General features: G+C 38.5%; 4 protein-coding genes across 4 annotated transcripts in view; 2 read left to right on the top strand and 2 right to left on the bottom strand.

The window, feature by feature from the left end:
- LOC113755105 (probable LRR receptor-like serine/threonine-protein kinase At2g28960) overlaps window positions 1-2,594 on the top strand; it is an 8,501-nt gene extending 5,907 nt beyond the window's left edge. Inside the window, exons 2-9 of the mRNA XM_027299178.1 lie at window positions 9-80; window positions 163-240; window positions 456-622; window positions 744-967; window positions 1,208-1,334; window positions 1,498-1,563; window positions 1,694-1,883; window positions 2,003-2,594. Of these exons, the coding sequence (XP_027154979.1) occupies window positions 9-80; window positions 163-240; window positions 456-622; window positions 744-967; window positions 1,208-1,334; window positions 1,498-1,563; window positions 1,694-1,883; window positions 2,003-2,408 (1,330 nt within the window). The 3' untranslated portion in view covers window positions 2,409-2,594. The remainder of the gene's footprint in view (window positions 1-8; window positions 81-162; window positions 241-455; window positions 623-743; window positions 968-1,207; window positions 1,335-1,497; window positions 1,564-1,693; window positions 1,884-2,002) is intronic.
- A 957-nt stretch (window positions 2,595-3,551) lies between these two features.
- LOC113755099 (expansin-B15-like) lies at window positions 3,552-6,019 on the bottom strand. The gene is made up of 4 exons (XM_027299168.1): window positions 5,830-6,019; window positions 5,624-5,736; window positions 4,051-4,244; window positions 3,552-3,882 (listed from the first exon to the last, which is right to left on the bottom strand). Exons 1-4 carry the CDS (start codon window positions 6,017-6,019, stop codon window positions 3,552-3,554), a joined length of 828 nt encoding a protein of 275 aa, XP_027154969.1.
- Window positions 6,020-9,628: 3,609 nt separating this feature from the next.
- Window positions 9,629-12,499, top strand: LOC113755092 (hexose carrier protein HEX6-like). Its single transcript, XM_027299163.1, has 3 exons — window positions 9,629-9,773; window positions 10,849-11,171; window positions 11,279-12,499. Exons 1-3 carry the CDS (start codon window positions 9,629-9,631, stop codon window positions 12,374-12,376), a joined length of 1,566 nt encoding a protein of 521 aa, XP_027154964.1. The 3' UTR covers window positions 12,377-12,499.
- Window positions 12,500-17,775: 5,276 nt separating this feature from the next.
- Window positions 17,776-25,879, bottom strand: part of LOC113755082 (homeobox-leucine zipper protein HDG11-like) — a 19,634-nt gene continuing 11,530 nt past the window's right edge. Inside the window, exon 9 of the mRNA XM_027299156.1 lies at window positions 17,776-17,914. Coding sequence (XP_027154957.1) covers window positions 17,776-17,914 — 139 coding nt within the window. The remainder of the gene's footprint in view (window positions 17,915-25,879) is intronic.

Below are 25,879 nucleotides of genomic sequence, written 5' to 3'. Positions count from 1 at the left end.
TACTTCAGGGATTTGTCAAATAATAGTTTGAAAGGACAGGTGCCCGATTTTCTGGCTGATCTACCAAGCTTGAAAGTCCTGTAAGTGACCAAAAAATGTTGTACTATCCAAAATCATTGCATGCGATTTAGTAAATGATCCTATTTGGTTCGCCTATCTTAGGAATTTGTCAAGAAACCAGTTCTCAGGACCACTTCCGCAAAAACTCCTTGACAAGGCCAAGAATGGGCTGGAATTAAGGTTTGTCTTTATATCATGACTGCCACTATCTTATGATTACGATCTGATTTTTTTTTCTATACTCATGTACTGTAAATATACTTCAGATCATGTCCATCGTGTGGATTGCTATAGAAATGTCGATTTCCAAAAAACCTTTTTACAGTTTGAAAGCTCCTATTTATTGTTGGGTTGAAGAGTTGCTTACTGCTTTTCTCTTTATTATGTTTTGGTAGAGCTGACGGCTATACTGTTGGAACCTCAAATTCTTGTCAATCGGGCCGGTGTAAAGAGAAGAAATCAAAGAAGTTTGTAGTTCCACTCGTTGTCTCACTTTCCGTATCCTTGACCTTCTTGGCTGTCTTAATTGTTCTCTGGAGATTGAGAAGGGGAAAACACCCAGGTATCGCACCGTCTGCTCATTGAAGAAGTTGTCTGCACTTTGATTGAATAACACAATCATTAAGTTCGTGATTTGACAACAAAAATGCCTTCACTAATACGTGAAATGCTGTTTCCAACAGGTCGAAAGTTGGGTGGCATATCCAACAGAAAAGATGGGTTCTTGGAGACAAAAAACATACAATTTACGTACTCTGATCTCTTGAAGATCACAAACAATTTCCAGAGGGTTCTTGGAAAAGGAGGCTTTGGTACAGTCTACCATGGTCTTGCTAATGGTCAACAAGTTGCTGTAAAGTTGCTTTCCCAGTCATCTGCCCAAGGGTACAACGAATTTCAGACAGAGGTAAACTGGATTGCTTACGATTCCCATATCATCACGGATTCCGACTTCAAATTCCTGTCAATACAACTCCGGTCGTCAGTTGTAACTCGTAATTGCTTTTCTAACCAGAGAAATTGGAGAGGAACCTCAGAAACCCACACTAATTCACAAATTAATAAACAGTTATGTAGATTTGCAAATGCATAAAATATTTCACGTTGTTGAGCATTTGACCTAAATTAAGATATTTACCAACCACAGGCTGAGCTTCTGACGAGGGTTCATCACCGTAATTTGACATGTTTGGTTGGGTATTGCTATGAAGACACTCATATGGCGCTTGTCTACGAGTACATGGCCAATGGAAACCTGAGAGAGCTTCTTTCAGGTACATGCGAACTAATGTTTCTTATCCTTATTCGTTATAGTATTAGCTGCTCAACTTCTAAATGGCATAATTCATGTCTGGGATTGTTTTGTTTCTTCGTTGCTCGTGATCATCTGCTAACAACTAACCAGTTGAATGGTAAAAATCCATTCTGTTTATGCAGTTAAGGATGACAATAATGTCTTGAGCTGGGCTGAGAGACTTCAAATTGCATTGGATGCAGCACAAGGTCAGATTAGAATTTCACAGTTCTTTGGTTCTGCTGCTTATATACCTTCTTCTGAGTTCCATACGCGCACATTATTCTCTGTTTAAAAGAAGTTCCTGGGTACTCACTGCATGCAAAATATGGCTTGCAGGACTGGACTATTTGCATAATGGTTGCAAGCCCTCAATCATTCACAGAGACATAAAATCTACCAACATCTTATTAAACGAAAAATTTGAGGCCAAGCTGGCTGATTTTGGACTATCTAGAGTCTTTACCATTGATGACGGCTCCTTTGTGTCCACTAGAGTTGTCGGGACCCCTGGATACGTTGATCCCGAGTGAGTAATGCCTTCCAACACCCAACTGTTATTCAGGTTTTTGGCTATTTTGCATCAAGCCAAAGAGCTGAATAGTTTATTTCAACTGTATCATTTACTCTTCGTTCTTTTGACCTCAGGTACTATGAAAAACAGAGGTTGCATGAGAAAAGTGACATTTATAGCTTGGGAATAGTCATCCTAGAGCTGATAACAGGCAGGCCAGTAATCATAGGGACTGAGGACAAGCGCCACATATTGCAGTGGGCTAATTTTTTGCTAGCAACGGGGGATATCGGAAGTATTGTTGATCCCAAATTGAAGGGGATGTACGAGATTAACTCTGCATGGAAAGCTTTAGAAGTAGCAATGGCATGTGCCTCTCCCACTTCTTACAGAAGACCAAACATGGCTCACGTTTTAGCAGAGTTGACAGAATGTTTGGCAGCGGAGAAAGCTCGAACCGAAGGCTTGGAAGATACAGGTTCACAGGATTTGCTTGAAGTCAACCCGGGCGTTTTAGACGTTGAGCTTGGACCCAGGTAGAACCATCAGACCCATCACACAAATGTCGGGATTTTGCAGCCAAACAGTTCTTCTGGGCTCGGGAAGAAATCAGGCACGATTCCAGGCGTACCAAATTAAGAGCTTCAACAACACCTACACAAGTTAAAATTTTATTACTAAGATTTTTAAACCGATGTTCATTTCGATGAGGAAATGTTTTTGCATTCTTTTTTTTTGGGTCAGTGAATACAATTTGTGCATCTACCACTGTAAATTTAGCCTTCTCTTAAATCTGTTGGGTCAGGTTGGCCCATATGGCAGCAGTTAGGCCTTGGATTTGGGTTACCTTGTCAAGCCTCTCTTAGTACAATTTGAACGCAGGTAGATAAATGAAAATGATACATACAGGTTTTTTTTTTAATGCATACATTAATGGTACCAATTAGTAAACAGATCTTGGGATTTTTTTTGGGAGGAGGGGGGAGGGGTGCAGAAGAAGAAACATATTGAGATGGTTCAAAGACTCGGCTGAGACCAAGACCGAGTCGTCATCGGAAGGGGGTTTTTCGTTCTGATACCGAGACGAGATCACTTCGAGATGATGAATCGTCGAGAACTAAGCCGAGACGGATAGAAACGACCAAATCACCCGAGTCATCCCAATTCAACTTGAATTTTTATTATTTTTGCTAATTTTTTATTGCTTTTGTTTATCATTTTTTTTTATATTTTTTAGAATATTAAATGCTTTAAAAATTTGTGTCTCACCGAAACCGCGACCAATATGTCAAGACTGATATGAAACCGTCCGAGCCACGACCATGACCGCGACCGTGCTACCATGATTGAAACAATATAGATAATAGGTTTGGGAAATGCCAAGTACTAGCATGAATGTTGGCGGAAGACCATTGACGTGCTTGCTTGTCTGACAATACTCATTATGAAGTATGAGTACTTGCTCCAAGCAACATCTGATGTATGTGGTAATATTGGCTTAGGTAACATCTAATATTGAATACTTAATTATATGTAGTAAGTAGACATTGCATTTCAATTCTAAATTTACGCAGTACTGGAATCTCGTGTGCTCCAAATTGCAGCTTGCTGCAACTCAAGGTTCCGGATTCGAACTACTATAACTGGCGGAACTGGATGGTTGGTGGCTTGGTGCAGGATGGATCAGAGGTACTTGACCAAAGACCTGTAAGTTGCACCAGGCTTCCACCCTGCTGGAATCACATTTTTGGCCACCAGGATCTGCCCTGAATATTGTGACCTCAATCTAATTGAGAACGGGGGTCGTAACACAGAGCCAGCGTCAAGCTTCCAAACAGCCCCCCACGACTGTTTCATTTCCCACCATTCATCAGGTCCGGATGATTGCTTCAGAGCCACGCCCGCAAGATCACCATCTCCATCTTCAAACTCGATAACCGCGGCAAAATACTGAGGATTGGACCCCGGATCAACGCGGAATGCAACGTTCGTCCCCGGATACTCGCAAGAAACACTGAAGAAGGAGAAAATCATGTTAGGCGACCAACAAGGCTGCTAACTTCTAAGCGTTATGTTATAGTAGTATTATTATATATGGTAGGTACTATTTCATGGTGATTAAGGCTAAGTAAGGATTTGAGCGCCCAATATACCTTAATCCAAATTAATTAAACTAACTGACCGTGCATAGCTGATTTCCAAAACTCCGGCATCGCGAAGTTTTTGTTCTTTCCCGGGAACGGCCATGGCACCAAAAGCAGTTCCGCTGAGGTCGAAATGAGCAGGTCCGGAAGTGCATGGATATCCGGGACAAAAATCTGTTATAACAACTCTGACTGGCTGGCCGGAGCATGCCGGATGCTTTGTGCATTTCACCTACAGGATCATTTATTTTCCTTCAAGTAACACTAGCTAGCTATAGTATGTAAGAATGACCTGAGCAATAATAATTAGTTTTACTTTTCGTATTTATTAAAACAAAAAAAAAAGAGAGGAAGTAGTTTTTTTATTTTTCTTTTATTTTTGTCCAGAAAATAAAATATTACTACCTACTTGTATATTATGTGTGGTTGGGTTAGTCAACGGGTTACACGATTATAAACTAATGAAACCCAAAGTAGTGGCTCTAAAAGTATTCGATTAAGACAAAAGATGGAATGGTGAGCCAATTAGAAAACAATTTGGATTCTTACGTATTTTACCTGCGTTGTATTAGTGCACTCCCTGCATGCTTATGTAAGTAAACTTCAGTTGATTATCATAAATACCGGGAATTTGATCGCCCGTGAGCTAAGGACAAGGACATCAAGAAGTCAAATTTAGTAGTACTAATAACTAAGAAGGAAGTCATAGATATGTAGAGGTGTCAAAATGGGTGATTTGGACGGGTTTGGGTTGGGTAAAATGGGTAATGAGTATAAGTGAGACAACCCATTTATACCCATTTAATTATATGGGTATAAATGAGTAAGTCAAAATATGAATTGGGTAACCCAATTACCCATTTATAACCCATTTATTTTAACTTTTTGTAAATTCATTTATACAAACTAAATTATCAATTTATACCAAACTAAGAGAGCAAGTTAACAAACTAAGAGAAAATAAAATGATAAGATAAAACCAACACATAATAATAATAGTAATGAAACAAAGTAGTTAACATCATGACAAAATGAAAAATTTGAAAAAAAAAAATAGGTGGAGGAAGAGAGGAGGTTTCGAGGGAGACAATTCTAAATGGATTAATTGGGTAACCCATTTATACCCGTATACAAAAATTTAAAATACCCATACCCATCTATTCATGGACAGATATGGGTAAATTTAATTAAATGGATTTGTTTAACAGCTATATAGATACGTAACAAGCAACCCAACATTTATATTCAACTTGTAATGAGAATAAACTCACCATCCACGTGGGTGTAGAATAATTCAACAAAAGTGATATAGAGTACTCCAAACTTCAAATTGGTATACAAAAAAAAAGAAAAAAAAAAAAAGGCCCTTCAATCATTCCAATAACTAAAGTAGGAGCTACTGTATATATTCACAAGCTGTAAACCGGAGAATTAGCGTACTGGTATAATTTGGGTGTTGAAGTTGCATGCATGATCATAACATTCCATGCAAAGCCCGTTGGCGCAGTGCAAGGACTTCATGTACATATAAGGTTGATTTGATTAGTAGTACGGACGGCGGGATATGGTAATTTGGTTAATATATGATGAGATAGTAAAGAGTAGAGGCACCTGGTAACAGGCTCCACATTCTTTGCCTGCGTTGTAGAGAGATGGGCCAATCCCAGTTACTAACGAAGAAAATGGTGCCTGCGACACCAGGTTTCCATACCCACAGGCGCCTCCTGCATGCAATTCCAACCTATCTACATATTACGTATATATATAGTTCCAATCAATTGAAGTAATTAATACTAGTAACAAAGCTCGTTAATTACCATCGCTTCCGGCACCGTTGGGGCTGCCGTACCATGTTGCTCCTGCCGATGACCAATGGGCAGCTATGGCGGATAAGGTGAAATTCTTTGGTTTGAAGCAGTAGCATAGGTTGGAGAAACAACATGTACCGAGTAGTACACATGAGATGAACAGGGAAAAGTAATTCGGCTTGCTCCTCATTTCTTCCATTGTGTACGTACGTACTCAAAATCTCTTTTTTTTTTTTAAGTGCTCTAAAACAACAAATTAATTTATGTACGTACTTAATAATAAGCTAATGCCCCTATAGTAACGTTCCTATGTATAGACTATGCTCGTGATTTTCAATCATATAAGAAGTCAGTGGTATTTATAGCGCATTCGCATGTGCCTGTTGCTATCAAAATTAAGAGTCTACTTAATACTAACTCTTTCACTAATAATTTTCATTTGGTATGATTTCAAACTCAAAAGCTACCGTACAAAAGCTCGATTACATCAGAATCTCATGGCTCGCTTCGAGTCAAAAGCAAAGTTCATAGCTAGTACTATTTGTTTTTTCAAGTCCTCCATCGCAAGTTTCACAGGTAAGCACTTAATGCAAGATACCACATTTATGTTGGATCTCCACATCCAAGTAGAGCTGTAAATGAACTGAATCGAACCGAGTATCTCATGTTTGAGCTCTGTTCGTTAAGCGATTCGAACAACGTTCGTGTTCGTTCGTTAATTTTCGAACTCTAAACATGTGTTCGTGTTCGACTCGTTAAGCAAAGTTCGTGTTCGAATTCGAGTTCGTGTTCGTGTTCGACTCGTTTAACATAAACGAGCCGTTCACGAACATGCTCGAAATGCTCGAATCCAAATTATTTTAAACCTTAAATATGCCATGCAAATCATTAATCATTTTAAAAAACAATTAAAGCAACTAAGTGACTAAATTCTATTATTCATTAACTATACAACTAACATTAACATAAAAACAACAAATAAAACAAAGCAATTTGCCCTCCAAATATAAAAGTCTAGCCATAAAATTAACCTTAAAATTTGTCAAATGATAATTATGTCCATGTTCGCGAACGTTCGTTAAAACTCGCGAACATGCTCGTATTCGCTCGATTATTAATCGAACAAAAAAATTCGTTCGAACTCGATTCGTTTAACGTTTCGAACGAGTCTTTCACGAACACGAACGAGTCGAAACGAACCGAGCTAACAGCTCTATCAGTGCATATATTGCAGATTTCATATCAAATTGGTTATCATTTTTCTTGAGCCAAAGCATAATACTGGGAATTTTGTGATGGCATGGAATTTTATTGCTTAAATCAAGCACTTAAGCTCCACTTGGGATCCTCGGTGACATGTTTTCTATGCCAAGTGCTTAAGCTCGTGTCAATGACTCGATCAATAAAATGGAGATCAGCTTTGTCGGCAGAGATGGGGCCCCTTTTTCTTTTTTCTGTCGCTTACGGAGAACAAAAATTTCCAATAAATCTGGCGGTGATGGTGGTTATTGGTCGTTAATACTGTTGGGATTGTCATCTTCAACTCTATGATCCAACGGCCACGACCGAGTTTCATTTCGTACACTCGTCAGCGCTAATATAATTGCACATGCAGTTGATATATTGCTAGATATTTAATTCGGATGCTTGGATTTGATTATGATGGGGTGTAATGTCGACTGTCATTAATAAGAAAAAAAGATTAATTCGATGTAATGTTTTTTTGGCTTCATGTAACCAAACTCGCATCTTAGATATGCTTCAAAAATCTTTGCGAGAGGGAAATCCTACCCTCCGAATCTTTCCTTTCACCTTTTTCCTTTGATGCTTCATCCTTTAGATCCTACTCTGCATGAGAATACGAATCTTGTTTTCTTCTGGAACGTGCATGCAAATAAGACTCATTTACTAATTTTTCAAAGAATTTCACCCCCAAAAAAAATTATGAAAGAATTTCACCCAAAAAAAAAAAAGCAAGGGAGGGTGAAAAGAAATATGTGCTGTTGAATCGCCCGTGGCTTAGGCTTAGTTTGGATTGAGAGAAATGGGGAAGAGGAAAAAAAAATGAGAAAAGTGATGACTTTTCTTTTCAAAAGTTGATAGAAATAAAAGGAAAATGTACTATTAACATTAAAAGGAATTAAATTACCACATTTATTCATTACAGTAAACACCAATATTATTATTAAACTTGAGGGGGATAAATAAATAAAGAGTAAATCTTATATACATCGACAGTGTATATCACCGTTTGATTCATGACATGTGTGCAGAAATTAAATTTCAAATTCAAAATTTGCATAGTTGTCATTCATCCGACACTAACAGTATATACACTGTCAGTGTAAAAAAGATTAATCCGTACACAAAATACACATATTACTAAACGTTTCCCTCCCATTAGTATTACTTCCTAATAGCATGAACGGAAAGTGTCATTCTTTCCTCTCTTCTTTTTTGTTTTTTTAACTCTCCGCTTCTAAACTCCCAAACGAGGCCTTAGTGCTTCAGTTGGTTCTGTTACACGTAGTCCATCCAGTGTCACTGGATTTGGCCCAAAATCAGTTTTCGATTTGACTATTAGATGCAAGAAAAAGGCCCATTTTCAATAGATTTGGGCTATAAGGGATAGGTTGGTCCTGCCTGATTGTTGAAAAGGGGCAAAAAAAAAAAAACTGTGCTGATTCTGGGATGCCCCATAAAACACAGCAGCGGCATTGGGCCATTGGTGAATGGCTGACTAATAATCGGTTGGTTTTATAATTTGGGGTGGAAGATTGGCAAGACGGTATTGAATGTAAGATTATGTTTGACAACCCAATTGATGAGTTAAAGTTAATGGAATCAGATCTTAACATATTTAAATCATTTGATAATAAAAAATTAAATATTTGAATTAATTAAGTGATACTGAATTTTTTAGATAAAACTTACTCTCAAAATTAAGTGATAAGTGAATACTGAATGAGATATGCATTCAAATGTATTAAATTTAATACTTAACAATTTAATAATTTAATGGATTCATATTTCACATTTTAGATTTCAAATTTCAAACTTAAGTTTTATCAAACGCATCCTACAACATGTAGTTATTATTTTATCAAAAAGAAACTTGCATCATAAATATAATTTTATTTATTTTTTATTTAATATATACTTTAGAAAAAGCGTTACAATATTATTATAGGGGAAAAAATATCAAATAATCTACAATCCGAACAGAGCCATTACTATCATCGTGATTGAGTCCAATCCTTGTTAGCTGCTGATCTTAGCATCCCATCGGCCATCATTGTTCAATTATTATGTACTTGGCCTTAGGAAGCCAGGCCTCCATTTCATCGAAATAAAAGTTTTTTATTATTATTATTTTAGAGCTCATAATTATCAGAAAAGCAAAATATAATATGCCTTAAAGTGATAGCCAATAATCTTTTGGACCTCAATCCTCGTGAATCAGACCGCTCCATTCCAAGTCAAATAAAGAAAGAAGAAAGAGAGAGAAGAGCGGCAAATAGATGAAGGCTCCTTAATCACGTTTCATGACAAAGGGAAGAAAGGGATTATGAATCAAACTTGGCCGCCCCTGTGGTCTGTTCCTAAATCCTAACAAACATTGCAAGAAAATGCAGAGCTACAAAAGTCACTCTAATAGCTCACACCGTGAATGGTATACATCCACGTACACATGGAAGTTGGACTTCCATTCCACCGCCCTTTCTTAAATCTTTAAACTTTTCCAACTTTGAAACTTTCTTCTTTTCATTTGCGTGCCCGCTTGTATCATTCCATCGACTAAGCAACTATGGCCGGAGGGGCGGGGTTCGTCAGCGGTGAAGGTGGCCATGGTTATTCCTACTATAATGGAAGAATAACGTGGTTTGTGCTCTGTTCTTGCGTCATAGCTGCTATTGGGGGCGCTATCTTTGGTTACGATACTGGAATTTCAGGTTTACTCTTCTAACTCCTTGATTACTGGTGCTTCTTCCTCTATTAATGCTTCAAGAAATGAAGTCGTTGCATGTTTTTTAGTATCATCCTTTTCTGGGAATCATCAATTTTATTCCCTGTTCATTGTTTTGTATCCCTGCTTCATAAATGATTATCATATAGTTAATTCCCCTTGGCTTCTATATTCTCTCTGTCAAGGCTTCTCTTTTGGACATGCATATGCAGGTGAACACTCGATAGATGTTTAATTTTACTTTGAAATGGTTAATTACACTCCTCATTTAGGATGAAATTGTTGGGATGTTCAATTTCGGTTCTTAGTGTAGCAGCCTACAAATAACCCACCAAAACTTTGGATTGTAATAGTTTGTCAAAAAATTTTTAAGTACTCCTTGAACATATTTTTCAATCATCTATCCCTGTCTAGCTAAAGGCAATCAAATTGTTTGATTTTTGCCGAGTTTTCGAAATTACATCCATTGCCACCATGGTTCGAAGTCTCGGCCGAGACCGAGACGACTCGGCCGAGTCGTCACCGTCTCGGCCCCTACCGATATGATACCGTGACGAAACGAAACCGAAATACTTGACTCGCCGAGAAATCGGCCGAGTCGTCACCGTGACGGATTGACTCGGCGAGTCACACCGAGTCACTCCGAGTTATCCCGAGTCAAGACGAGAAATCAGCCGAGTCACACTGTGACGGATTGACTTGGCCGTTTCTTTTACTATTTTTTAATTATTTTTATTTAGCATGCTTTTTTATATTATTAACAATTTTTAGAATATTAAATACTTTAAAATTTGCGTCTCACCGAGACCGCGACCGATATGCCGAGACCGATGTGGAACGTTCCGGGCCGCGACCACAACCGCGACCGTGACTTTGAACCATGATTGCCACAGAACATTAAGCAATAACATAAAACTGAAATCAAGTAGTTAGAAGCATGATCACCCTAAATTCTAAACTTGTTATCACTGGGAGTTGTAATTGCCCACAAGTGTAGATGGTTCTTGTAGGGCCTTGACCGTATGGTATGAATTTATGAGTACTGTTTTATGCATGGGAAGGTGGAGTGACCTCCATGGAGTCCTTCTTGAAGAAATTCTTCCCTGACGTGTACGCCAAAATGGAGGAAACCACTGAGGTCAGCAACTATTGCAGATTTGACAGCCAACTTTTGACCGCATTCACCTCCTCACTCTATGTTGCTGGCCTAGTTGCTTCCTTCTTTGCTTCATCATTCACCAGCAACTTCGGACGCAAGCCATCAATCCTTGTTGGTGGTGCCTCATTTTTTATTGGCGCAGTCTTAGGAGCTGCAGCCTTTAATGTCTATATTCTAGTACTTGGTCGCGTTTTGCTTGGAGTTGGCGTCGGTTTTGCAAATCAGGTAAGCTGCTAGTTAATGTGATACTTCACCGGTTTTTTGCAATGCATTGCATTTAGCCTTGTGGCCATTCAATCTAGAGCTCCATCCTGTGGTTTTCTTGGTTGCAGTCAATTCCCTTGTATCTGTCAGAAATTGCTCCCCCGAAATACAGAGGAGCATTCAGTAACTGCTTCCAGCTGAGTGTCAGTCTTGGGATCTTAGTCGCGAACCTCATTAACTTTGGAACTGAAAAAATTAAAGGTGGATGGGGATGGAGGGTCTCATTAGGCATGGCAGCTATCCCAGCCTTGATCATGACTCTTGGTGAAGTATTCTTGCCAGAAACACCTAACAGCATAATTCAGTGCAGTGATGACTATGAGAAGGCCAAGCAACTCCTGCAGAAATTACGAGGAGCCGATGATGTTGAAGCGGAGCTTGGTGATCTCATTAAAGCCAGTGATTTTTCAAGATCCATCAAACATCCGTTCAAGAAAATCATGCAACGAGAATACAGGCCTCAACTTGTCATGTCAATTGCAATTCCATTCTTTCAACAAGTAACGGGAATCAATGTGATAGCCTTCTATGCTCCAATTCTCTTCCGAATAATTGGTCTGAAAGAGAGTTCATCTCTGCTGTCGGCAGTAGTGACCGGAGCTGTCGGTATGCTTACCACCATGGTATCAGTATTGGTAGTCGACAAACTTGGTCGAAGGGTTATGTTTGCTGTTGGTGGGATTCTAATGTTCGTGTCCCAAATTGTAATTGGAACGATAATGGCGATTAAGCTAGGGGATTATGGTGAAATAAACAGGGGATATGCGTTTGTACTTCTGTTCATGATCTGCGTTTATGTTGGAGCTTATGGTTTGTCTTGGGGGCCGTTAGGTTGGTTGGTGCCGAGTGAGATATTCCCACTAGAGATACGATCTGCAGGCCAGAGCGTAACTGTTGCAGTGAGCTTTCTCTTCACTTTTGTGATTGCTCAAACTTTTTTAGCTATGCTCTGCCATTTCAAAGCTGGAATATTCTTCTTTTTTGGAGGATGGGTGGCTGTAATGACGTTATTTGTGTATGCACTTCTGCCGGAGACTAAAGGCGTGCCGCTAGAACAGATGGACAGGGTCTGGAGGAGCCACTGGTTTTGGAGGAGAATGGTAATCAAAGACCATCAAAAGGGAGCAAATGAGGTCGAAAATTCACTATTGAGGCAAAGTTGGTGATGGGATGACCAGATATTCTCGGATATAAAACGGCCCATGCTGCCTTTTTTAGATTTAAATGTCATGCAAGTGACAAATTATTTTGGACGTTTTGAAATGAAGTTGGAAAGGCTTTCTCTAGATTTTTTTTTTTTTTTTGATAAGGAATGAGACACTAGGAAAAAGTTAAAATAAGCATTCCCAAAGAAAAGGGATTTCCCATTTAAGTGATCTATAAGATAAAAGTACAGCGGATATTCTGTCCCCCCTTTTTTTTTTATTTCACTCTCTATTTCATTTTAGATTGTACTGCCATTTATTTTTCATAAATAGTATACTTTATTCCTTTTTTTTGTTCTCTTAAATTCAAATAACTCCTAGCAAAGTGAAAAAAAATAAAATAAAGTACAACCCTCTGACAAAGTATACCTTCATAGCAAATGTGAGGTAATATTATATATAGGGATAATTTCAGAAACCTCCCTTGAGATTTCATAAAATGTCACTAAACTCCCCCCACGTTTTCAAAATCCCTCTTACCACCCTTTGAATTGACATTTTGTTAACAATGTCAGCCCCTCTAACCAAAAGTATTAATAGAAAATGCATTTTGGAGGAGAGAGAGTGCTTTAGTTCCCTTAATACCCTTAAGCTGACCAAAAAAAATCTACATAGAAAGTGAGGGGGTCAAAGTGTGAAATGCATAAAAATTGGACTGCAAGTGAGAAAGGTAAATGACCGTTAGGAAGGCAACTATTAGCAGCAATATTAAAAGGCAGAAATAGCTTTAAAAAATGGGCAGATTGAGACGAAATTGGTACAAGAAAATGACCAGTTATCAAAAGTATGACATTTTACTCTCATTTATTTGTTTGTGCTATGTTATTTGTACACCTTCTTAGAACTTTAAAACTTTGTAATCCACAATGTAAATAGAAAAATATATATCTAACTTTTTTTTTATAAAAACTCCCAAAAACAACCATTCAAAACCACCCAAGTTTTTTTCAATATATACAAAGTTAGTTTCCTTTCAACTCACCTTTATTATGAGGGTATTATTATTGGACATATGCATAAAAAAAATTCGATATTCCAAAGAACATTATCGTAGCCACATGTTCTAATTATATCAGTGTAAGGAAGAAAATTGAAAGAAAAATAAAATAAAATAAAAATATTAAAAAAGATATCGAAAGGGTAATAATAAGGATCCTATTCTCTTTTCTAAACTTACTACCAGTGTTGGATGTCAAAAGACATGGTGCAGATTTCTTTACCCCAACTAAGGATAATAGATTAAGAAATAACTAGTGAACTAAGGTAAGTATGAAACTAAAAGCAAAGATGGCCATGGGTAATTTTTTTTTTTTTAAATATTTGGTTATATTAAAAAATTATCAAGACGCTTGCACAATATCAATAATGGTTTATACTAAGTGCACATGAAAAGTCAAAACTATTATGTATTGGCCCTAAATTCAAGTTAAATTATAAAGTCCAATGTTAGAGGAAAAAGTTGAACTGGAAATCAATTTTTTATTTTTTTTTGTAAGTGGACCAATTGTTTCCCGGGCTTTAGGCTATTACATGCTTTCTTTCTCTTTTTTTTTTTTTGGCTTTTCATATGCTAAATAATTGCTACAATAAATGAGGTTATTGTTGACAATTCATTCATTTTGATAGTGACATGCGACACCACAATCACTTGAGGGGTGATAAGAGAGATTTTGAAAATGTGGGGGGAGTTTAGTGATATTTCATGAAATCTCAGGAGAGGTTTTTGAAATTATCCCTTATATATATTATACTAATATGCTGATAGTGTATACACAAGTTAGAGTAGATTTATGTCATATCTTACATATATAAAGCGCCAATCGCTTATGAACAGTGCAGAATGGGCCGGTTATGCCGTTATTTTTGTAACTTGGAAGGACGTTTTGGTCTTTTACTGATGGGTGGCAATGGTTTTTGTCGCGCCCCACTTTTGAAATGGTGTGAGTGGATTGTGTGGTGTGTGGTGTGCAATGTGAAAAGTAAAAGGCCATGGGACTTATAATGCGACGATTTGGCCAAATGAAGTTCAAAAGGGTTTTTTGTATCAAAAATGGAGTTGCCACTTGGTATAGAGTTAGGGTGTACCAAGTCACCCAAAAATGATATTTGTTTTTGAATGAAAAAAGTAAATAAACCCTTTTAGAGAACTTTTGGGTCTACGTAACCAAAAGAGGGATCGGGGGTCACATTTGACGAAGGGGAAGGCAAGGATAAAAATCCAAGGCACCCCTTCGACCTAGCCAAGGCTAGTTGCGTGACTTAAACCAATTTCTCCTAATTTTTCTACCCAAGGTATGTATCGCATGTTGGATATGACTACGTGAATGCAAAAACCTAGACCTAGGGGGACATGGGGGAAATTTCTCTTCAAAGGGTGAGTGGTGCCAATCACATTAATTGTGAAGCCCAATAATGATCCTTTGGAGAGGTCACACGTAATCCTAAATGACGTAAAAAATGAGTGGAATGCATGCCATGTGAAAGTGTGAGTTTGTGTGAAGTGAGAAAAGTGATAAAATAATAGGATGCAAGTGGAGGTGTGCAAATGAAGATAAAAAGTGTTCGTGTGCAAGTGAAGGGATATAAAGGTGCACGTGTGCAAATAAAAGTGTAAAGTGTGAGTAGTTAAGTGAAAACGTCCAAAAGTAGTGTGAAGTGAGAATGTGGAAAAAGGGTTAGAATATAAAGTAAGTGTATGTGATAGTGAATGAATAAAATGCATGAATCCTATAGGAATGCAGCAAGACGGGAACGGGGAGTCCTAACTTTGTGACTTAATCTTCCCTTTGATTAGAAGGCAAAACTAGCGTGCTAAGGCTATCGAGTAGCCACACTCGCTCGTTTCCCTTATCGAAAGGGGACTCTCAAGCAAATGAACCCTATAACTAGTATGAGATGCAAAACCTAAAAATGAGGGGAAAAAGGGGTTCGAGGAGCATGCCAATGATAAAACTAAGAAAAATGCATGACATGTAGTGAACATGCAAATATGCACTAACAAAAGGGGATGGCCTATTGGGTCTAGCGTTGGACTAGCCCTTTCTATGAATTCCTAATGAAATAATGAGCCACAACTAGCATTGGACTAGTGTGGTGACGTACATTCATCCATCACATTCATTCATGGCTATGGAAAGCGATTAGACATGCCAAACACCCATAAACACGTAGCACATAACACTTAGCATGCTCGACTAGATGCAAGGCCCTAGCAAAGCAAATTAACACGTAGCAACTAAGCATGCAAGACACATAAAGCAATTAAAACCCTAACTATTACATTTGCTAGCTAGGCACATGTCTTCAACAGGTCTTCATCGAGTACTCCTCCAAGCCCTATCTATTACAAGCCAAGAGGTGTACACATACCCCATAATGAAATACTTAAATAAAAGGCAAAAGTAAATAAAATAAATGCAAAGAATTGAGGAAAGGCAAGGAAAGCAACGTAGACATGCAATTCACATAACACGCAGGAGCACGTAGGGACAAATGAAGTGCAAATATAAGGGATAGAGTGTACCTCCCTTGAAGCGATGCCCTAACGTAGTGAAATTACTAACTTACCCTCCAAAATAATAAAAAGGTCAAGGTACCACTTAAATTATCAAATAAACCAGAGAAAATGGAAATAAACGCCAAATTGAATCACTCGTACTTAACCAATTAAGACAAACAAAGACCCAATTGAAAAGAATTAAAAAGGGACTAAAAACTAAGGGACTAAAAAAACATAAAATAAAATTAAGAATCTAAGGTGAAACATACCAAATCAAACAAGAAAATTCACAAAGAGGTAAATGAGGAACAATTTGCTAGTATCGAGGCAACAAAATGTCAAAAAATCCAAGAAAAATCAACTTGACTACAAATCTAGGAAAAAGAAATTATTAGACCCTTCAAACTCATTCTACAACCCCTTAAGTATCCACCCAAAACAAACCAAGATGTATTAAAGAGGAAATGGCATGTTAGGAGGACAAAATTAATTCAGTTTTCCAAATAATTGGGCCATGGAAGCATTAGATGGAAGCCAAAGGGTTGGAGTGCAATTTTTGGAAGTCATTTTACATGCAAGTTTCATGCAACCACGTAAAGAATGCTTCTGCAAATATTTTTCTTAGGCTTTGAAGCCTTTACACTTTGCATGACAGATTTTCTAAGAAAACAAGACAAAATTCTCAAAACAAAGTCCAACTTCAAGTTCCTACCAAATTCATCATACATGTAAGAGCCAAAATGAAGATGTTTTGTATGCAAATCTGGTACAACAAATTGGAAATCATTCCAGCAACAAAGGACTTTTAACAGCAACGAATGAAGCTTGATGCAATTTTCTTTTCCAGTCACAGCTTATCATGCAAACCAGATTTTTGATTCAACTACATGGCTTTGGTTGGATACTTTCCAATCCCAACATCATAACTCTAACTAAGCAACAAGTTACTTAACCTTAACTCCAAACAAACAAGAACAATAAAGGAGCTAATGCATTACAAAATTCTGGACAAACATTCATATGGAATGGTTCGGCAACCTAAAGTTTATTTTCCAGCAAAACATTCGGCCATTGCTCCAGTAATTCAGGTTTTAAACATGCAAACTCAAACACCTAACCTCCTACTTCCTTTCCCTCAAAACAGATTAAACATGCAACTTAGGGGGAAAGGCTTGATGTGCAATCACAAAAAAAAATAAAAAAAAAACAGAACAGAGAATGCAACTTTTTGTTCTTGCTAAGAAATTTTGTAACTACGAAACTCACGCAGGTTAAAATGCCAAAACATTTCATTAAACCCAACCATTTATTCAGCAAATGCACACATGTTTTCCAGATGTCTGTTTTAGTAATGAAGAAACCAAAAAAAATGCAGCAAAGACAACACCACGCTTCAGCTAATGTATCAAAATGCAGTGACGGACAAGGAGCAAATGATATTGTTGTGGTCTGCTATCATGCCAAACCAGCACTGCTTCAAATTACAGCCGACAAATGCGATGAAATACCACCAAGCAACCAGCAAAACAAAAGAAAATTCAAGACATTCCATGGACTCAGCAAAATGCAGCAATTTTTACTGAATGCAGCTAAAATGCAGCAAACTGTAGCGAAAGACATCACTTTCGTCTTGCTGCAATTCACCCACGAAGCATGCCCAAACATCCTACCAAGTGTAATGCACCAATGCAGTAAGGAAGCGTGAACTAGCTATTCAAACATGCAAAAATGAAAACCAGAAATTCCAACCCATTTCCCAAACCAAAGAAAACCATGATATACAAGCCAAAAGAAAAGAAAACGAAAACCAAAATGATAGGACAGAAAGGCCGTGCGAAGTCTGGAAAAATCTGAATAGATGTCACTCAAAGTTGGGAACTTTCAACCATTTTCCTTCGACTAAAACCCAACCATACAAGAGCCGACTCATTAACCCAACACTAGACTCATCGTTATTCAAACAAAAGACACCAAACCCAAGCAGAAACCACCAGTCAATTCTGAAGCATAAAAAAGAAAAGAGACGGAACCAGAAAATCAGCAAACAGAATGCAAGTCATAACATAAAGGAAGCAGCTTTTAGCTATAAAAGATGAAAAAGTACCTGGACCACGAGATGGAATGTGGAATGACCAAGGAGAACTCAGATGATCTTCCCCTAAGATTGAACGCTGCAGGTGGCTCCGTCGCCTCCCCTTTAGCGCGGTTTTCCGATGGATTTGAGTGGTGATTTCTCTTCCAAGAACAGCCGCAGGTGGTGGTGAGATTCTCCCGTTCAGCCTTGCTTTCACTCAGCTGTTAATTCCCTTTCTGCTCAAAGACTCTCGCCGCTAATCCTTTTCCTCTCAGATTTCAGCCGCTATCTCTCTATCTCTCTTTCTCGTTTCTTTTCTTTCAGAACCCACGCCGCCAATCTCTTGCTTGCTTTGTTCTTCCTTCAGATTTTTTAGCCATCACTTAATGCCCAGATCCCTTTCTCTCCGCCTTCTCTCGGGTTTTTCTTAGCCGCTAACTCTCTCTCACTCCAAAACCCTCGCTCAGTTTTTCTTTTAGCCTGTCGATGCTCTCCCCCAAAAACCTCTCTTGCGGCTGTAGCCCTTTTTTCATTTTTATATCAACTCACAACCCCTAAACCCTGTATTCAATGGTCAGAAAATCATCCCCTTCAACCCATTTTTCTTGGCCATCCGATGAACCAGCCCCTCGTCCTTGGCACGCTGCAAAAACAAAATGCAGCGTGCATGCGCGGCCAAAATCTTTTTTTTTTCTTTTTTTTCTTTTTTTTTAACACAACTTGATAATTATAGAAATGATAAAATAAAACATAAATAATAATAATAACAAGATTACACAAACCGGGTAATAATAATAACAAAACAAAAATAATTTTAAACAAAAAACTTAAACAAAAAATGGCCATTTTTAATTTTTCAATTTTTCGTTTTTCATCATTTTCTTTTTCTCACAATAACTTAATAAAAATAACTAAAGTGCCCAAAGATTGAATTTAAAGAAATAAACATATTTTTGTGAACAATTTTTCCTCTTTTTTTCTTTTTCTCTTTTTTTCATTTTTCCAATCCAACTAAAGCCTATTTTTTTTGAATTTTTCTTCTTTTCCCTCTTTTTCTTCAATTTTCTCTTTTCTCCTTTTTTATGATTTTTCATTTTCATTTTTCTTTTAAGAAAGCATTGAATTTAAATTACAAACGACTAAATCATATTTTTTTTGAATGTTTTTCTTTTTTTCTTTTTTTTTTCAACAAATTCTATGATAAAACTTAAAAATAAAAATAAAACTGGAAACTAAAAACTAAAAATGAACACAACAAATAAAAAACTAAAAATGAAATTACACCAAAAATTTGGTGTCTACAGTTTGCCCCTCTTTGTCTGAGTTTTGGAAAAACTTGAGACAAAGAAGTAGACACCAAATACTTACCTGTGTTATTGGGCTGCAAAAGACTCCAACGAACAGGAATTCTAACACGGGACTGACCCGAATAAGAATTTAGAATTGGGATAGACCCACGGGATAGATCCGGATAAAATGTAAATGGGATAGACCCAGACAAAAATGTAGACGGGACTGACCCGAACAGGAATTTAAATTCGATGAATTGAAGTGAAATGGAGTGTTGGTGGGGTTGACCCATGTTTATTGGTGACGCAAATGAAAGAAGCGAAATGAAGTGTTAATGGGACTGATCCACGTTCCAGCGGTTATGAAAATGAAATGCTTACTGGCGGGACTAACCTCAGCTCCAGTGGCTATGAAAATGAAATGCTCACCGGCGGGACAAACCCAGCTCTAATAGCAATGAAATGCTTTTGACAATCGGACAGTGGGATACAACCCGAGCCTGCCGAGGTCGGAGGGATAAAACCCATGCCCAAACGAAAATAAAAGCGGTCAGTGGGATAAAATCCGAGCCTGCCGAGGTCGGAGGGATAAAACCCATGCCCAAACGAAAATAAAAGCGGTCAGTGGGATACAACCCGAGCCTGCCGATGGAAAATCGGAGTGGGATAAACCCGAGCCTGCCGAGGTCGGAGGGATAAAACCCATGCCCAACGAAAATAAAAGCGGTCAGTGGGATACAACCCGAGCCTGCCGAGGTCGGAGGGATAAAACCCATGCCCAACGAAAATAAAAGCGGTCAGTGGGATACAACCCGAGCCTGCCGAGGTCGGAGGGATAAAACCCATGCCCAAACGAAAATAAAAGCGGTCAGTGGGATACAACCCGAGCCTGCCGAGGTCGGAGGGATAAAACCCATGCCCAAACGAAAATAAAAGCGGTCAGTGGGATACAACCCGAGCCCGAGGTCTAAAAGCGGTCAGTGGGATACAACCCGAGCCTGCCGAGGTCGGAGGGATAAAACCCATGCCCAAACGAAAATAAAAGCGGTCAGTGGGATACAACCCGAGCCTGCCGAGGTCGGAGGGATAAAACCCATGCCCAAACGAAAATAAAAGCGGTCAGTGGGATACAACCCGAGCCTGCCGAGATGAACTAGATTTGATTTTTTGACTTTTCTGGTGATGATTTTTGATTTTTGATTTGATTTTTGACTTTTCTGGTGATGATTTTTTATTTTTGATTTGATTTTTGACTTTTCTTTTTGACTTTTGAGAACCTTTCTAAAAATTAATTTGCCCCAGTTGGATGAATTTTTGCAATTTGAGCCCATAGTTGATTCTGTATCGCCATGTTGTTGCACCTTTTGATCAAATTAGCTTGCAACATTTTCAAATCTGCCCTTGTTCATCGGAGGACTCTTCCCGACACCAATTCCAGTGCGAGGTGTGATTACTTTCATCTGTGCATGCAATTTTCCTGTGAAAGAGAAAAACAAAGAAATTGCCACCACCATTTGATCCGTTTTCCTTCGAGAATCGTGTAAACATGAGTCTTTCGACGCCCTTATCAACTTTTGCTGCGGCAGCCGATTGAGTTGGATTTCTCACCCAGGCTTTTCCGATTTTCAAACTGACCAGGTATGTGCTTTGCCATATTGTGAAGTCTGTGTAGCTGGCTTGGCTGAATTTCAACTGTTTCCAAAAGATGACTGAATCTAAGCATGCTTTTGCAATAAACCATGGGGATTGTCATTCACCACAATTCAATGATAAAGAATGAGGTATGCAAGAAAATTCACATGTCATGTAAAAATAATTATGCACAAGAATGCACACTTAACCATTTGTGCTTAAATTCTACAAAAAATGCCATGAATGCAAGTAATTTAGAAAAAATGAGTTTCCTAAGAATGTATTTGCAAAAGAATGTTTTACAAAATGACAGAGTTTTGGCCAACGGATGTCATATTCGAATCTCTGGGTATCCTTGTTCTGGGATTCAGTATTGGCAGAAGTATGACAAAAATGAGGAGAAATCCACATGAACCAGGTCGCCAACCGTTCCTCCTCGTGCTCGCTTACTGCAAAAACCTTACCTTGGCGCCCTTTCGGGTCTTCACCAAGGTTGCCCCCACCCTTTTCTGTTTTGTTTTGTTTTTCTCTCTCTTTTTTCTTTTTCCTTTTTTTTCTCTTTTTGTTTCGTGTTTTTCTCTTTTCTTTCTTTTCTTTTGAGGTATCCTTTCGGGTTTTCACCTAAAGAAGCAAATGGAAGAGCTCAACCATGATCGACTCAGAAATGTAAGTTGAAAAATTACTGACATCAGTAAAACGCGCTTCCCTTATAGACTTAAACGAAGGCATCATGGACATCATTTGTCAGTTGACTAGCAAACTTCCCAATAGAAATACATCAAGTGACGAAAGCCAGGACTTTGGGCTTTTGTAATGAAGTCAGGTGGGGTGTTTTCAAGAAGAGTTGAGGTTTGAAAGTAATTTGTGCTTATGCGAGGTGAAATAACCTGAGATTGCATCATTTTGCAATTATCTCCAATTTCTGAACAAAACCGAGGAAATTTGCCCCAGTCTGATTGGATTTTTCTTTCTTTGCATTTTCATTGCATATTTCTCACTTTTGCATTTTTCTTCAAAACTAAATTTGCCCCAGTGTGGGGTTCCTTCTTTTCCATTTCTTCTTTTTCTTTTTTTTCTCTTTTTTTTTTTTAAAAAAATAAATTTGCCCCAGTGTAGGGTTTTCCCCTTCTAAACATCTCTTTTCAAAATGAATTTGCCCCAGTGTGGGGTTTGCAATCTTCAGGGGCTGCCAAACGAAAAAATTATTGTTCTGATAGCTCAAAAGGGACGACTAGGGATGAAATGTTTTGATTGGAAAGGAAAATGGCCTGACTTTTGCCTCGTCTCTTGCACGACTTCCTAGAAGGAATTTGCATAATCAAAAATAAAAAATTTCTTACACATGTCTGAGTTGACAGGTTTGAGAGAATGTCTGTCTATCCATGAATGCTCCGCCAGGTAATACCTTTTGAACGCCCAATGAGCTTTGCCTATTTGAAGCAAATTTGCCTTCGACTTCATCTTTCATTACTTTAGCACTTTGTTCCCTTCTTCGGAAGATCAGTGGCGGCCCCTTTTATTATGAACACAGGCCATGCATTTTGACAAAATTGGTCATGGTACATAGCATTCAACTGCTTTTCATTAATCAGAATCAATCGTCGATGATACTGCCTTAACCAATCAGCTTTCAACCTGGTCGGAAAGGGATTTTCTTCAATGAAGGAATTTTCCAAATGGAGGTATTTTCCAATGTATGGCTTCCTCAAAGAAAGGATTTCTCAATGAGGGAGTTCTTAATGAAGGGTTTTCTCAATGAAGGCTTTTTCAAAAAAAGGATTTCTCGATGAAGAGATTTTTCAAATGAAGGGATTTTTTTTTTAATGAAGGAATTCTCAAAGAAGGGATTTCTCGATGAAGAGATTTTTCAAATGAAGGGATTTTTTTTTTAATGAAGGAATTCTCAAAGAAGGGATTTCTCGATGAAGAGATTTTTCAAATGAAGGGATTTTTTAATGAACGAATTCTCAAAGAAGGGATTATCGGATTCCAGAACAATGTTATTCAAAGGGTCAAATAATTTCCTCTTTGGCCATCGCAAAGAATAATCAAATAAACAAAATAAACAAATTATGCATTTCATGAAACTCCAAATCAAAACAGAAACAAGACAAAACTCAATTGCAGAAGATGCTTTCGTTAAGCTATTTACATATGCAAAAAAAAGTTTTCGTGAATCTTAGTAAATGACAACCCCTAGATTCATTGAAATTTCCTTCGAGAGGGAGGATAATCAGCCATCCAAATTGTGCAGAGCTTCTTCAGGATTTTCAAATCTCATCGTTGGAGGTAGATGCCTCAAAGGTGTCCTCGTGTCTGGGAAAGGGGTTTGTACTTATACTTGGTCCTTGTTCTTCTTTCCCCCTCAAAATTATGTCTCCGGCCTCAATCATGTCTTGGATTTTGTGCTTAAGTACCCGACAATTAGCAGTAGAATGTCCAGGAGCTCCGGAATGATAGGCACAAAAAGATTGAGGATTATAATCAGGAGGAAATCCTTTAGCATAGGCTTTAGGAGGTATTGTACCAATTTTCCCTGCGGCCTTGAGCTGCTCATATAGTTGATCCAAGGGCCGACCTAAATTGGTAAAAGTTCTATATCGGGCCGGATCTTGGGTGCCAGCGGTTTGTTGATAGTTATAATTATGGTTGATGGGTAATGTGGGTCTTGGATGATAAGGAGAGCGAGGTCTAGTTTGAAAATTATGTGGAGAAATATGAAATGGTGTTATAGGTGTGTTTGGGTAATTTGGTCGAGGTTGAGGATGAGGGGTATTAATGTGATAAACAGGATGAGGGTTTGAATAGTAAGGGTAAGGGTTTGAGTAGGTAGGGTATTGTCGAGGTCTGGGTATTGGAACAGGGTTTCGATTCCAGACAAAAGCAGTTTCCCCCTCTTTCTTTTGGAATTGTTGCTTCTTCCCATTACTACCTTGGCTTTGCAAAGCATCCAGCTGGGACTTGAGGGCAGAGACATTAACAATCTTCCCAGCTTTCACGAAGTCATCGAATTCTTCAAGCTTATTAACAATTGCGGCAAATGAGCATCCAGTCATGCGGAAAATTTCTTCAAAGTACGGCGGATCATGTGCCTTAATGAAAGTTCGTATGATTTCGTCCTCAGTCATTGGTGGCTCGACTTTGGCAGCTATTTTCCTCCACCTCTTGGCATAAGTCTTGTGGTCCTCAGAGGGTTTTCTTTTTGTTCCTTCCAGCGTAGTCCGTGTTGGAGCTAGCTCACAATTATACTCGTATTGCCTTACAAAAGCATTGGACAGATCCAGCCAGGTCTTTGCTTCTTCGGGTTTCAGCTTGGAATACCAGTCGAGTGCATCCCCCTCCAGACTTTCTGGGAATAGCCTCAAAGGCAGATTTTCATCATCTGTTGGCCTACCCAACTTGTTGGCGAACAATCGGAGGTGTGTCTTGGGATTGCCCGTGCCATCGTATTTATTAAACTTCGGAGTTTTGAACCCCTCAGGTAACTGCACATTCGGGAAAAGGCAAAGCTCGTCGTAATCCAGAACTCCTTGCTTGTTTAACCCTTGACTTTTCTTCATAAATTCATCAAAGCGGTCAAGGCGCTTAAGCAGCTTCACATCAACGGGAGCAGAAGATTCCCCCATTTCTGGCTTGGTTTGAATAATATGGTCTGGTAGGAATGGCTCAGCGGCAGTGTGATAAAAAGTATGAGGCTCGGGGGGTATGTTTGAAGTGATTTGCGGTTGGGGACCTTGCATGTGAGTAGGAAAGAACGAAGGGTTAGGAGGGTAAGTGTATGGCAAATTTATGGTGGGATAGGTGAAAGTTCCTTCGGATGGAATGATGAAGGGTGGAGTAAAAGTGGTTTGGGTCGTGGGCATGACCAATGATTCTGGCCCCGATTGACTGACGAGTACAGGCTCGGGTTGAACTCCGCTACTGATAAGCTCATCGATTAATTTCTTTTGGGTGGCCATTTCAGATGCCATCTCACCAAACTTCGTAAGCATCTCGGTCAGTTGGACCCCCAAACTTGCAGTCTCAGGTTGGGCGGTTGTAGCAGACCTATCCGATTGTTCCGGTTGTGAACTCATGTTTACACGACTCCTCTGGGCTTGACTACGGGATCGCGTTATGATGGGGCTTCGACGAGAAGCTATGTTTAAATATTACCTGAGAATATTTTGAAAGATTGCCTTTAGACTCAACCCTCGCTTAATTATTCCAAAGAAAATAAAGAAAAAGAAAAGAAAAAGGCAAGAGTTAGTAGATATCCAGAAAATTCGGATGCATGTCCTATGGGGGGAGCCCTTTTTGTGCCAAGGGTAGGCCTAGAATGATGATGCAATCCTCCAGAGCAGGCACTATACAATACCTGATGGATCCGATCAGCTTATGGAGTGAAAAATAATTTGAAAAATTTGGCCCATTGGAATGAGAAGAGATTGATCACTTTTGATCGATACAAAAACTTGCAAAAACGCACGGGTTTGACCTTGACGAACTTCCTATCGAAGAGATTGGAAATCGTTTTGACAACTTTTCTCAGTGAAGCACGGGTCAAAACTCCAACTGATCAAATGGCTGGATGCAATGGATGCTTTTCTCAAAATCGACTAGGTTTTCCATTTTGAAATTCGACATTGAAATCCTAATTGGTCAAATGAAATTGACAATTTATTAAAAATCGACCGGATTACCCTAAAAAGGGAAACAGGTCAAATGAATTGAATGAAATTTAATTTATCCAAAATTAATCAGATCACCCTAAAAAGGGTAAATTGATCAAATAGATTGAACGAAACTTGATTTATTCAAAATCGGCTCGGTTGCCCTAAAATGGGTAAATTGGCCAAATGAATGATTTATTCAAAAATCGGCCGAATGACCCTAAGAAGGGTAAATCGGTCAAATGAATTGACGATTTATTCAAAATCGATCGGATGACCCTAAAAAGGGTAAATTGGTCAAATGAATTGATGATTTAT

The sequence above is a fragment of the Coffea eugenioides genome, chromosome 2 (genome assembly GCF_003713205.1).
Source record: "Coffea eugenioides isolate CCC68of chromosome 2, Ceug_1.0, whole genome shotgun sequence".
Taxonomy (NCBI): Eukaryota; Viridiplantae; Streptophyta; class Magnoliopsida; order Gentianales; family Rubiaceae; genus Coffea; species Coffea eugenioides.
This window is presented reverse-complemented; position numbering and strand designations above follow the sequence as displayed.

What these genes read in the sequence shown, in the direction of transcription:
- LOC113755099 (XM_027299168.1), bottom strand. Translation starts at nt 6,019, where the DNA reads ATGGAAGAAATGAGGAGCAAGCCGAATTACTTTTCCCTGTTCATCTCA. An exon ending in AATGTGGAGCCTGTTACCAG is followed by an intron (nt 4,245 to 5,623) that starts GTGCCTCTACTC and finishes ATGATCCTGTAG; the next exon opens with GTGAAATGCACAAAGCATCC. An exon ending in TTGGAAATCAGCTATGCACG is followed by an intron (nt 3,883 to 4,050) that starts GTCAGTTAGTTT and finishes CTCCTTCTTCAG; the next exon opens with TGTTTCTTGCGAGTATCCGG.
- LOC113755092 (XM_027299163.1), top strand. Translation starts at nt 9,629, where the DNA reads ATGGCCGGAGGGGCGGGGTTCGTCAGCGGTGAAGGTGGCCATGGTTAT. An exon ending in TTACGATACTGGAATTTCAG is followed by an intron (nt 9,774 to 10,848) that starts GTTTACTCTTCT and finishes ATGCATGGGAAG; the next exon opens with GTGGAGTGACCTCCATGGAG. An exon ending in GCGTCGGTTTTGCAAATCAG is followed by an intron (nt 11,172 to 11,278) that starts GTAAGCTGCTAG and finishes TCTTGGTTGCAG; the next exon opens with TCAATTCCCTTGTATCTGTC.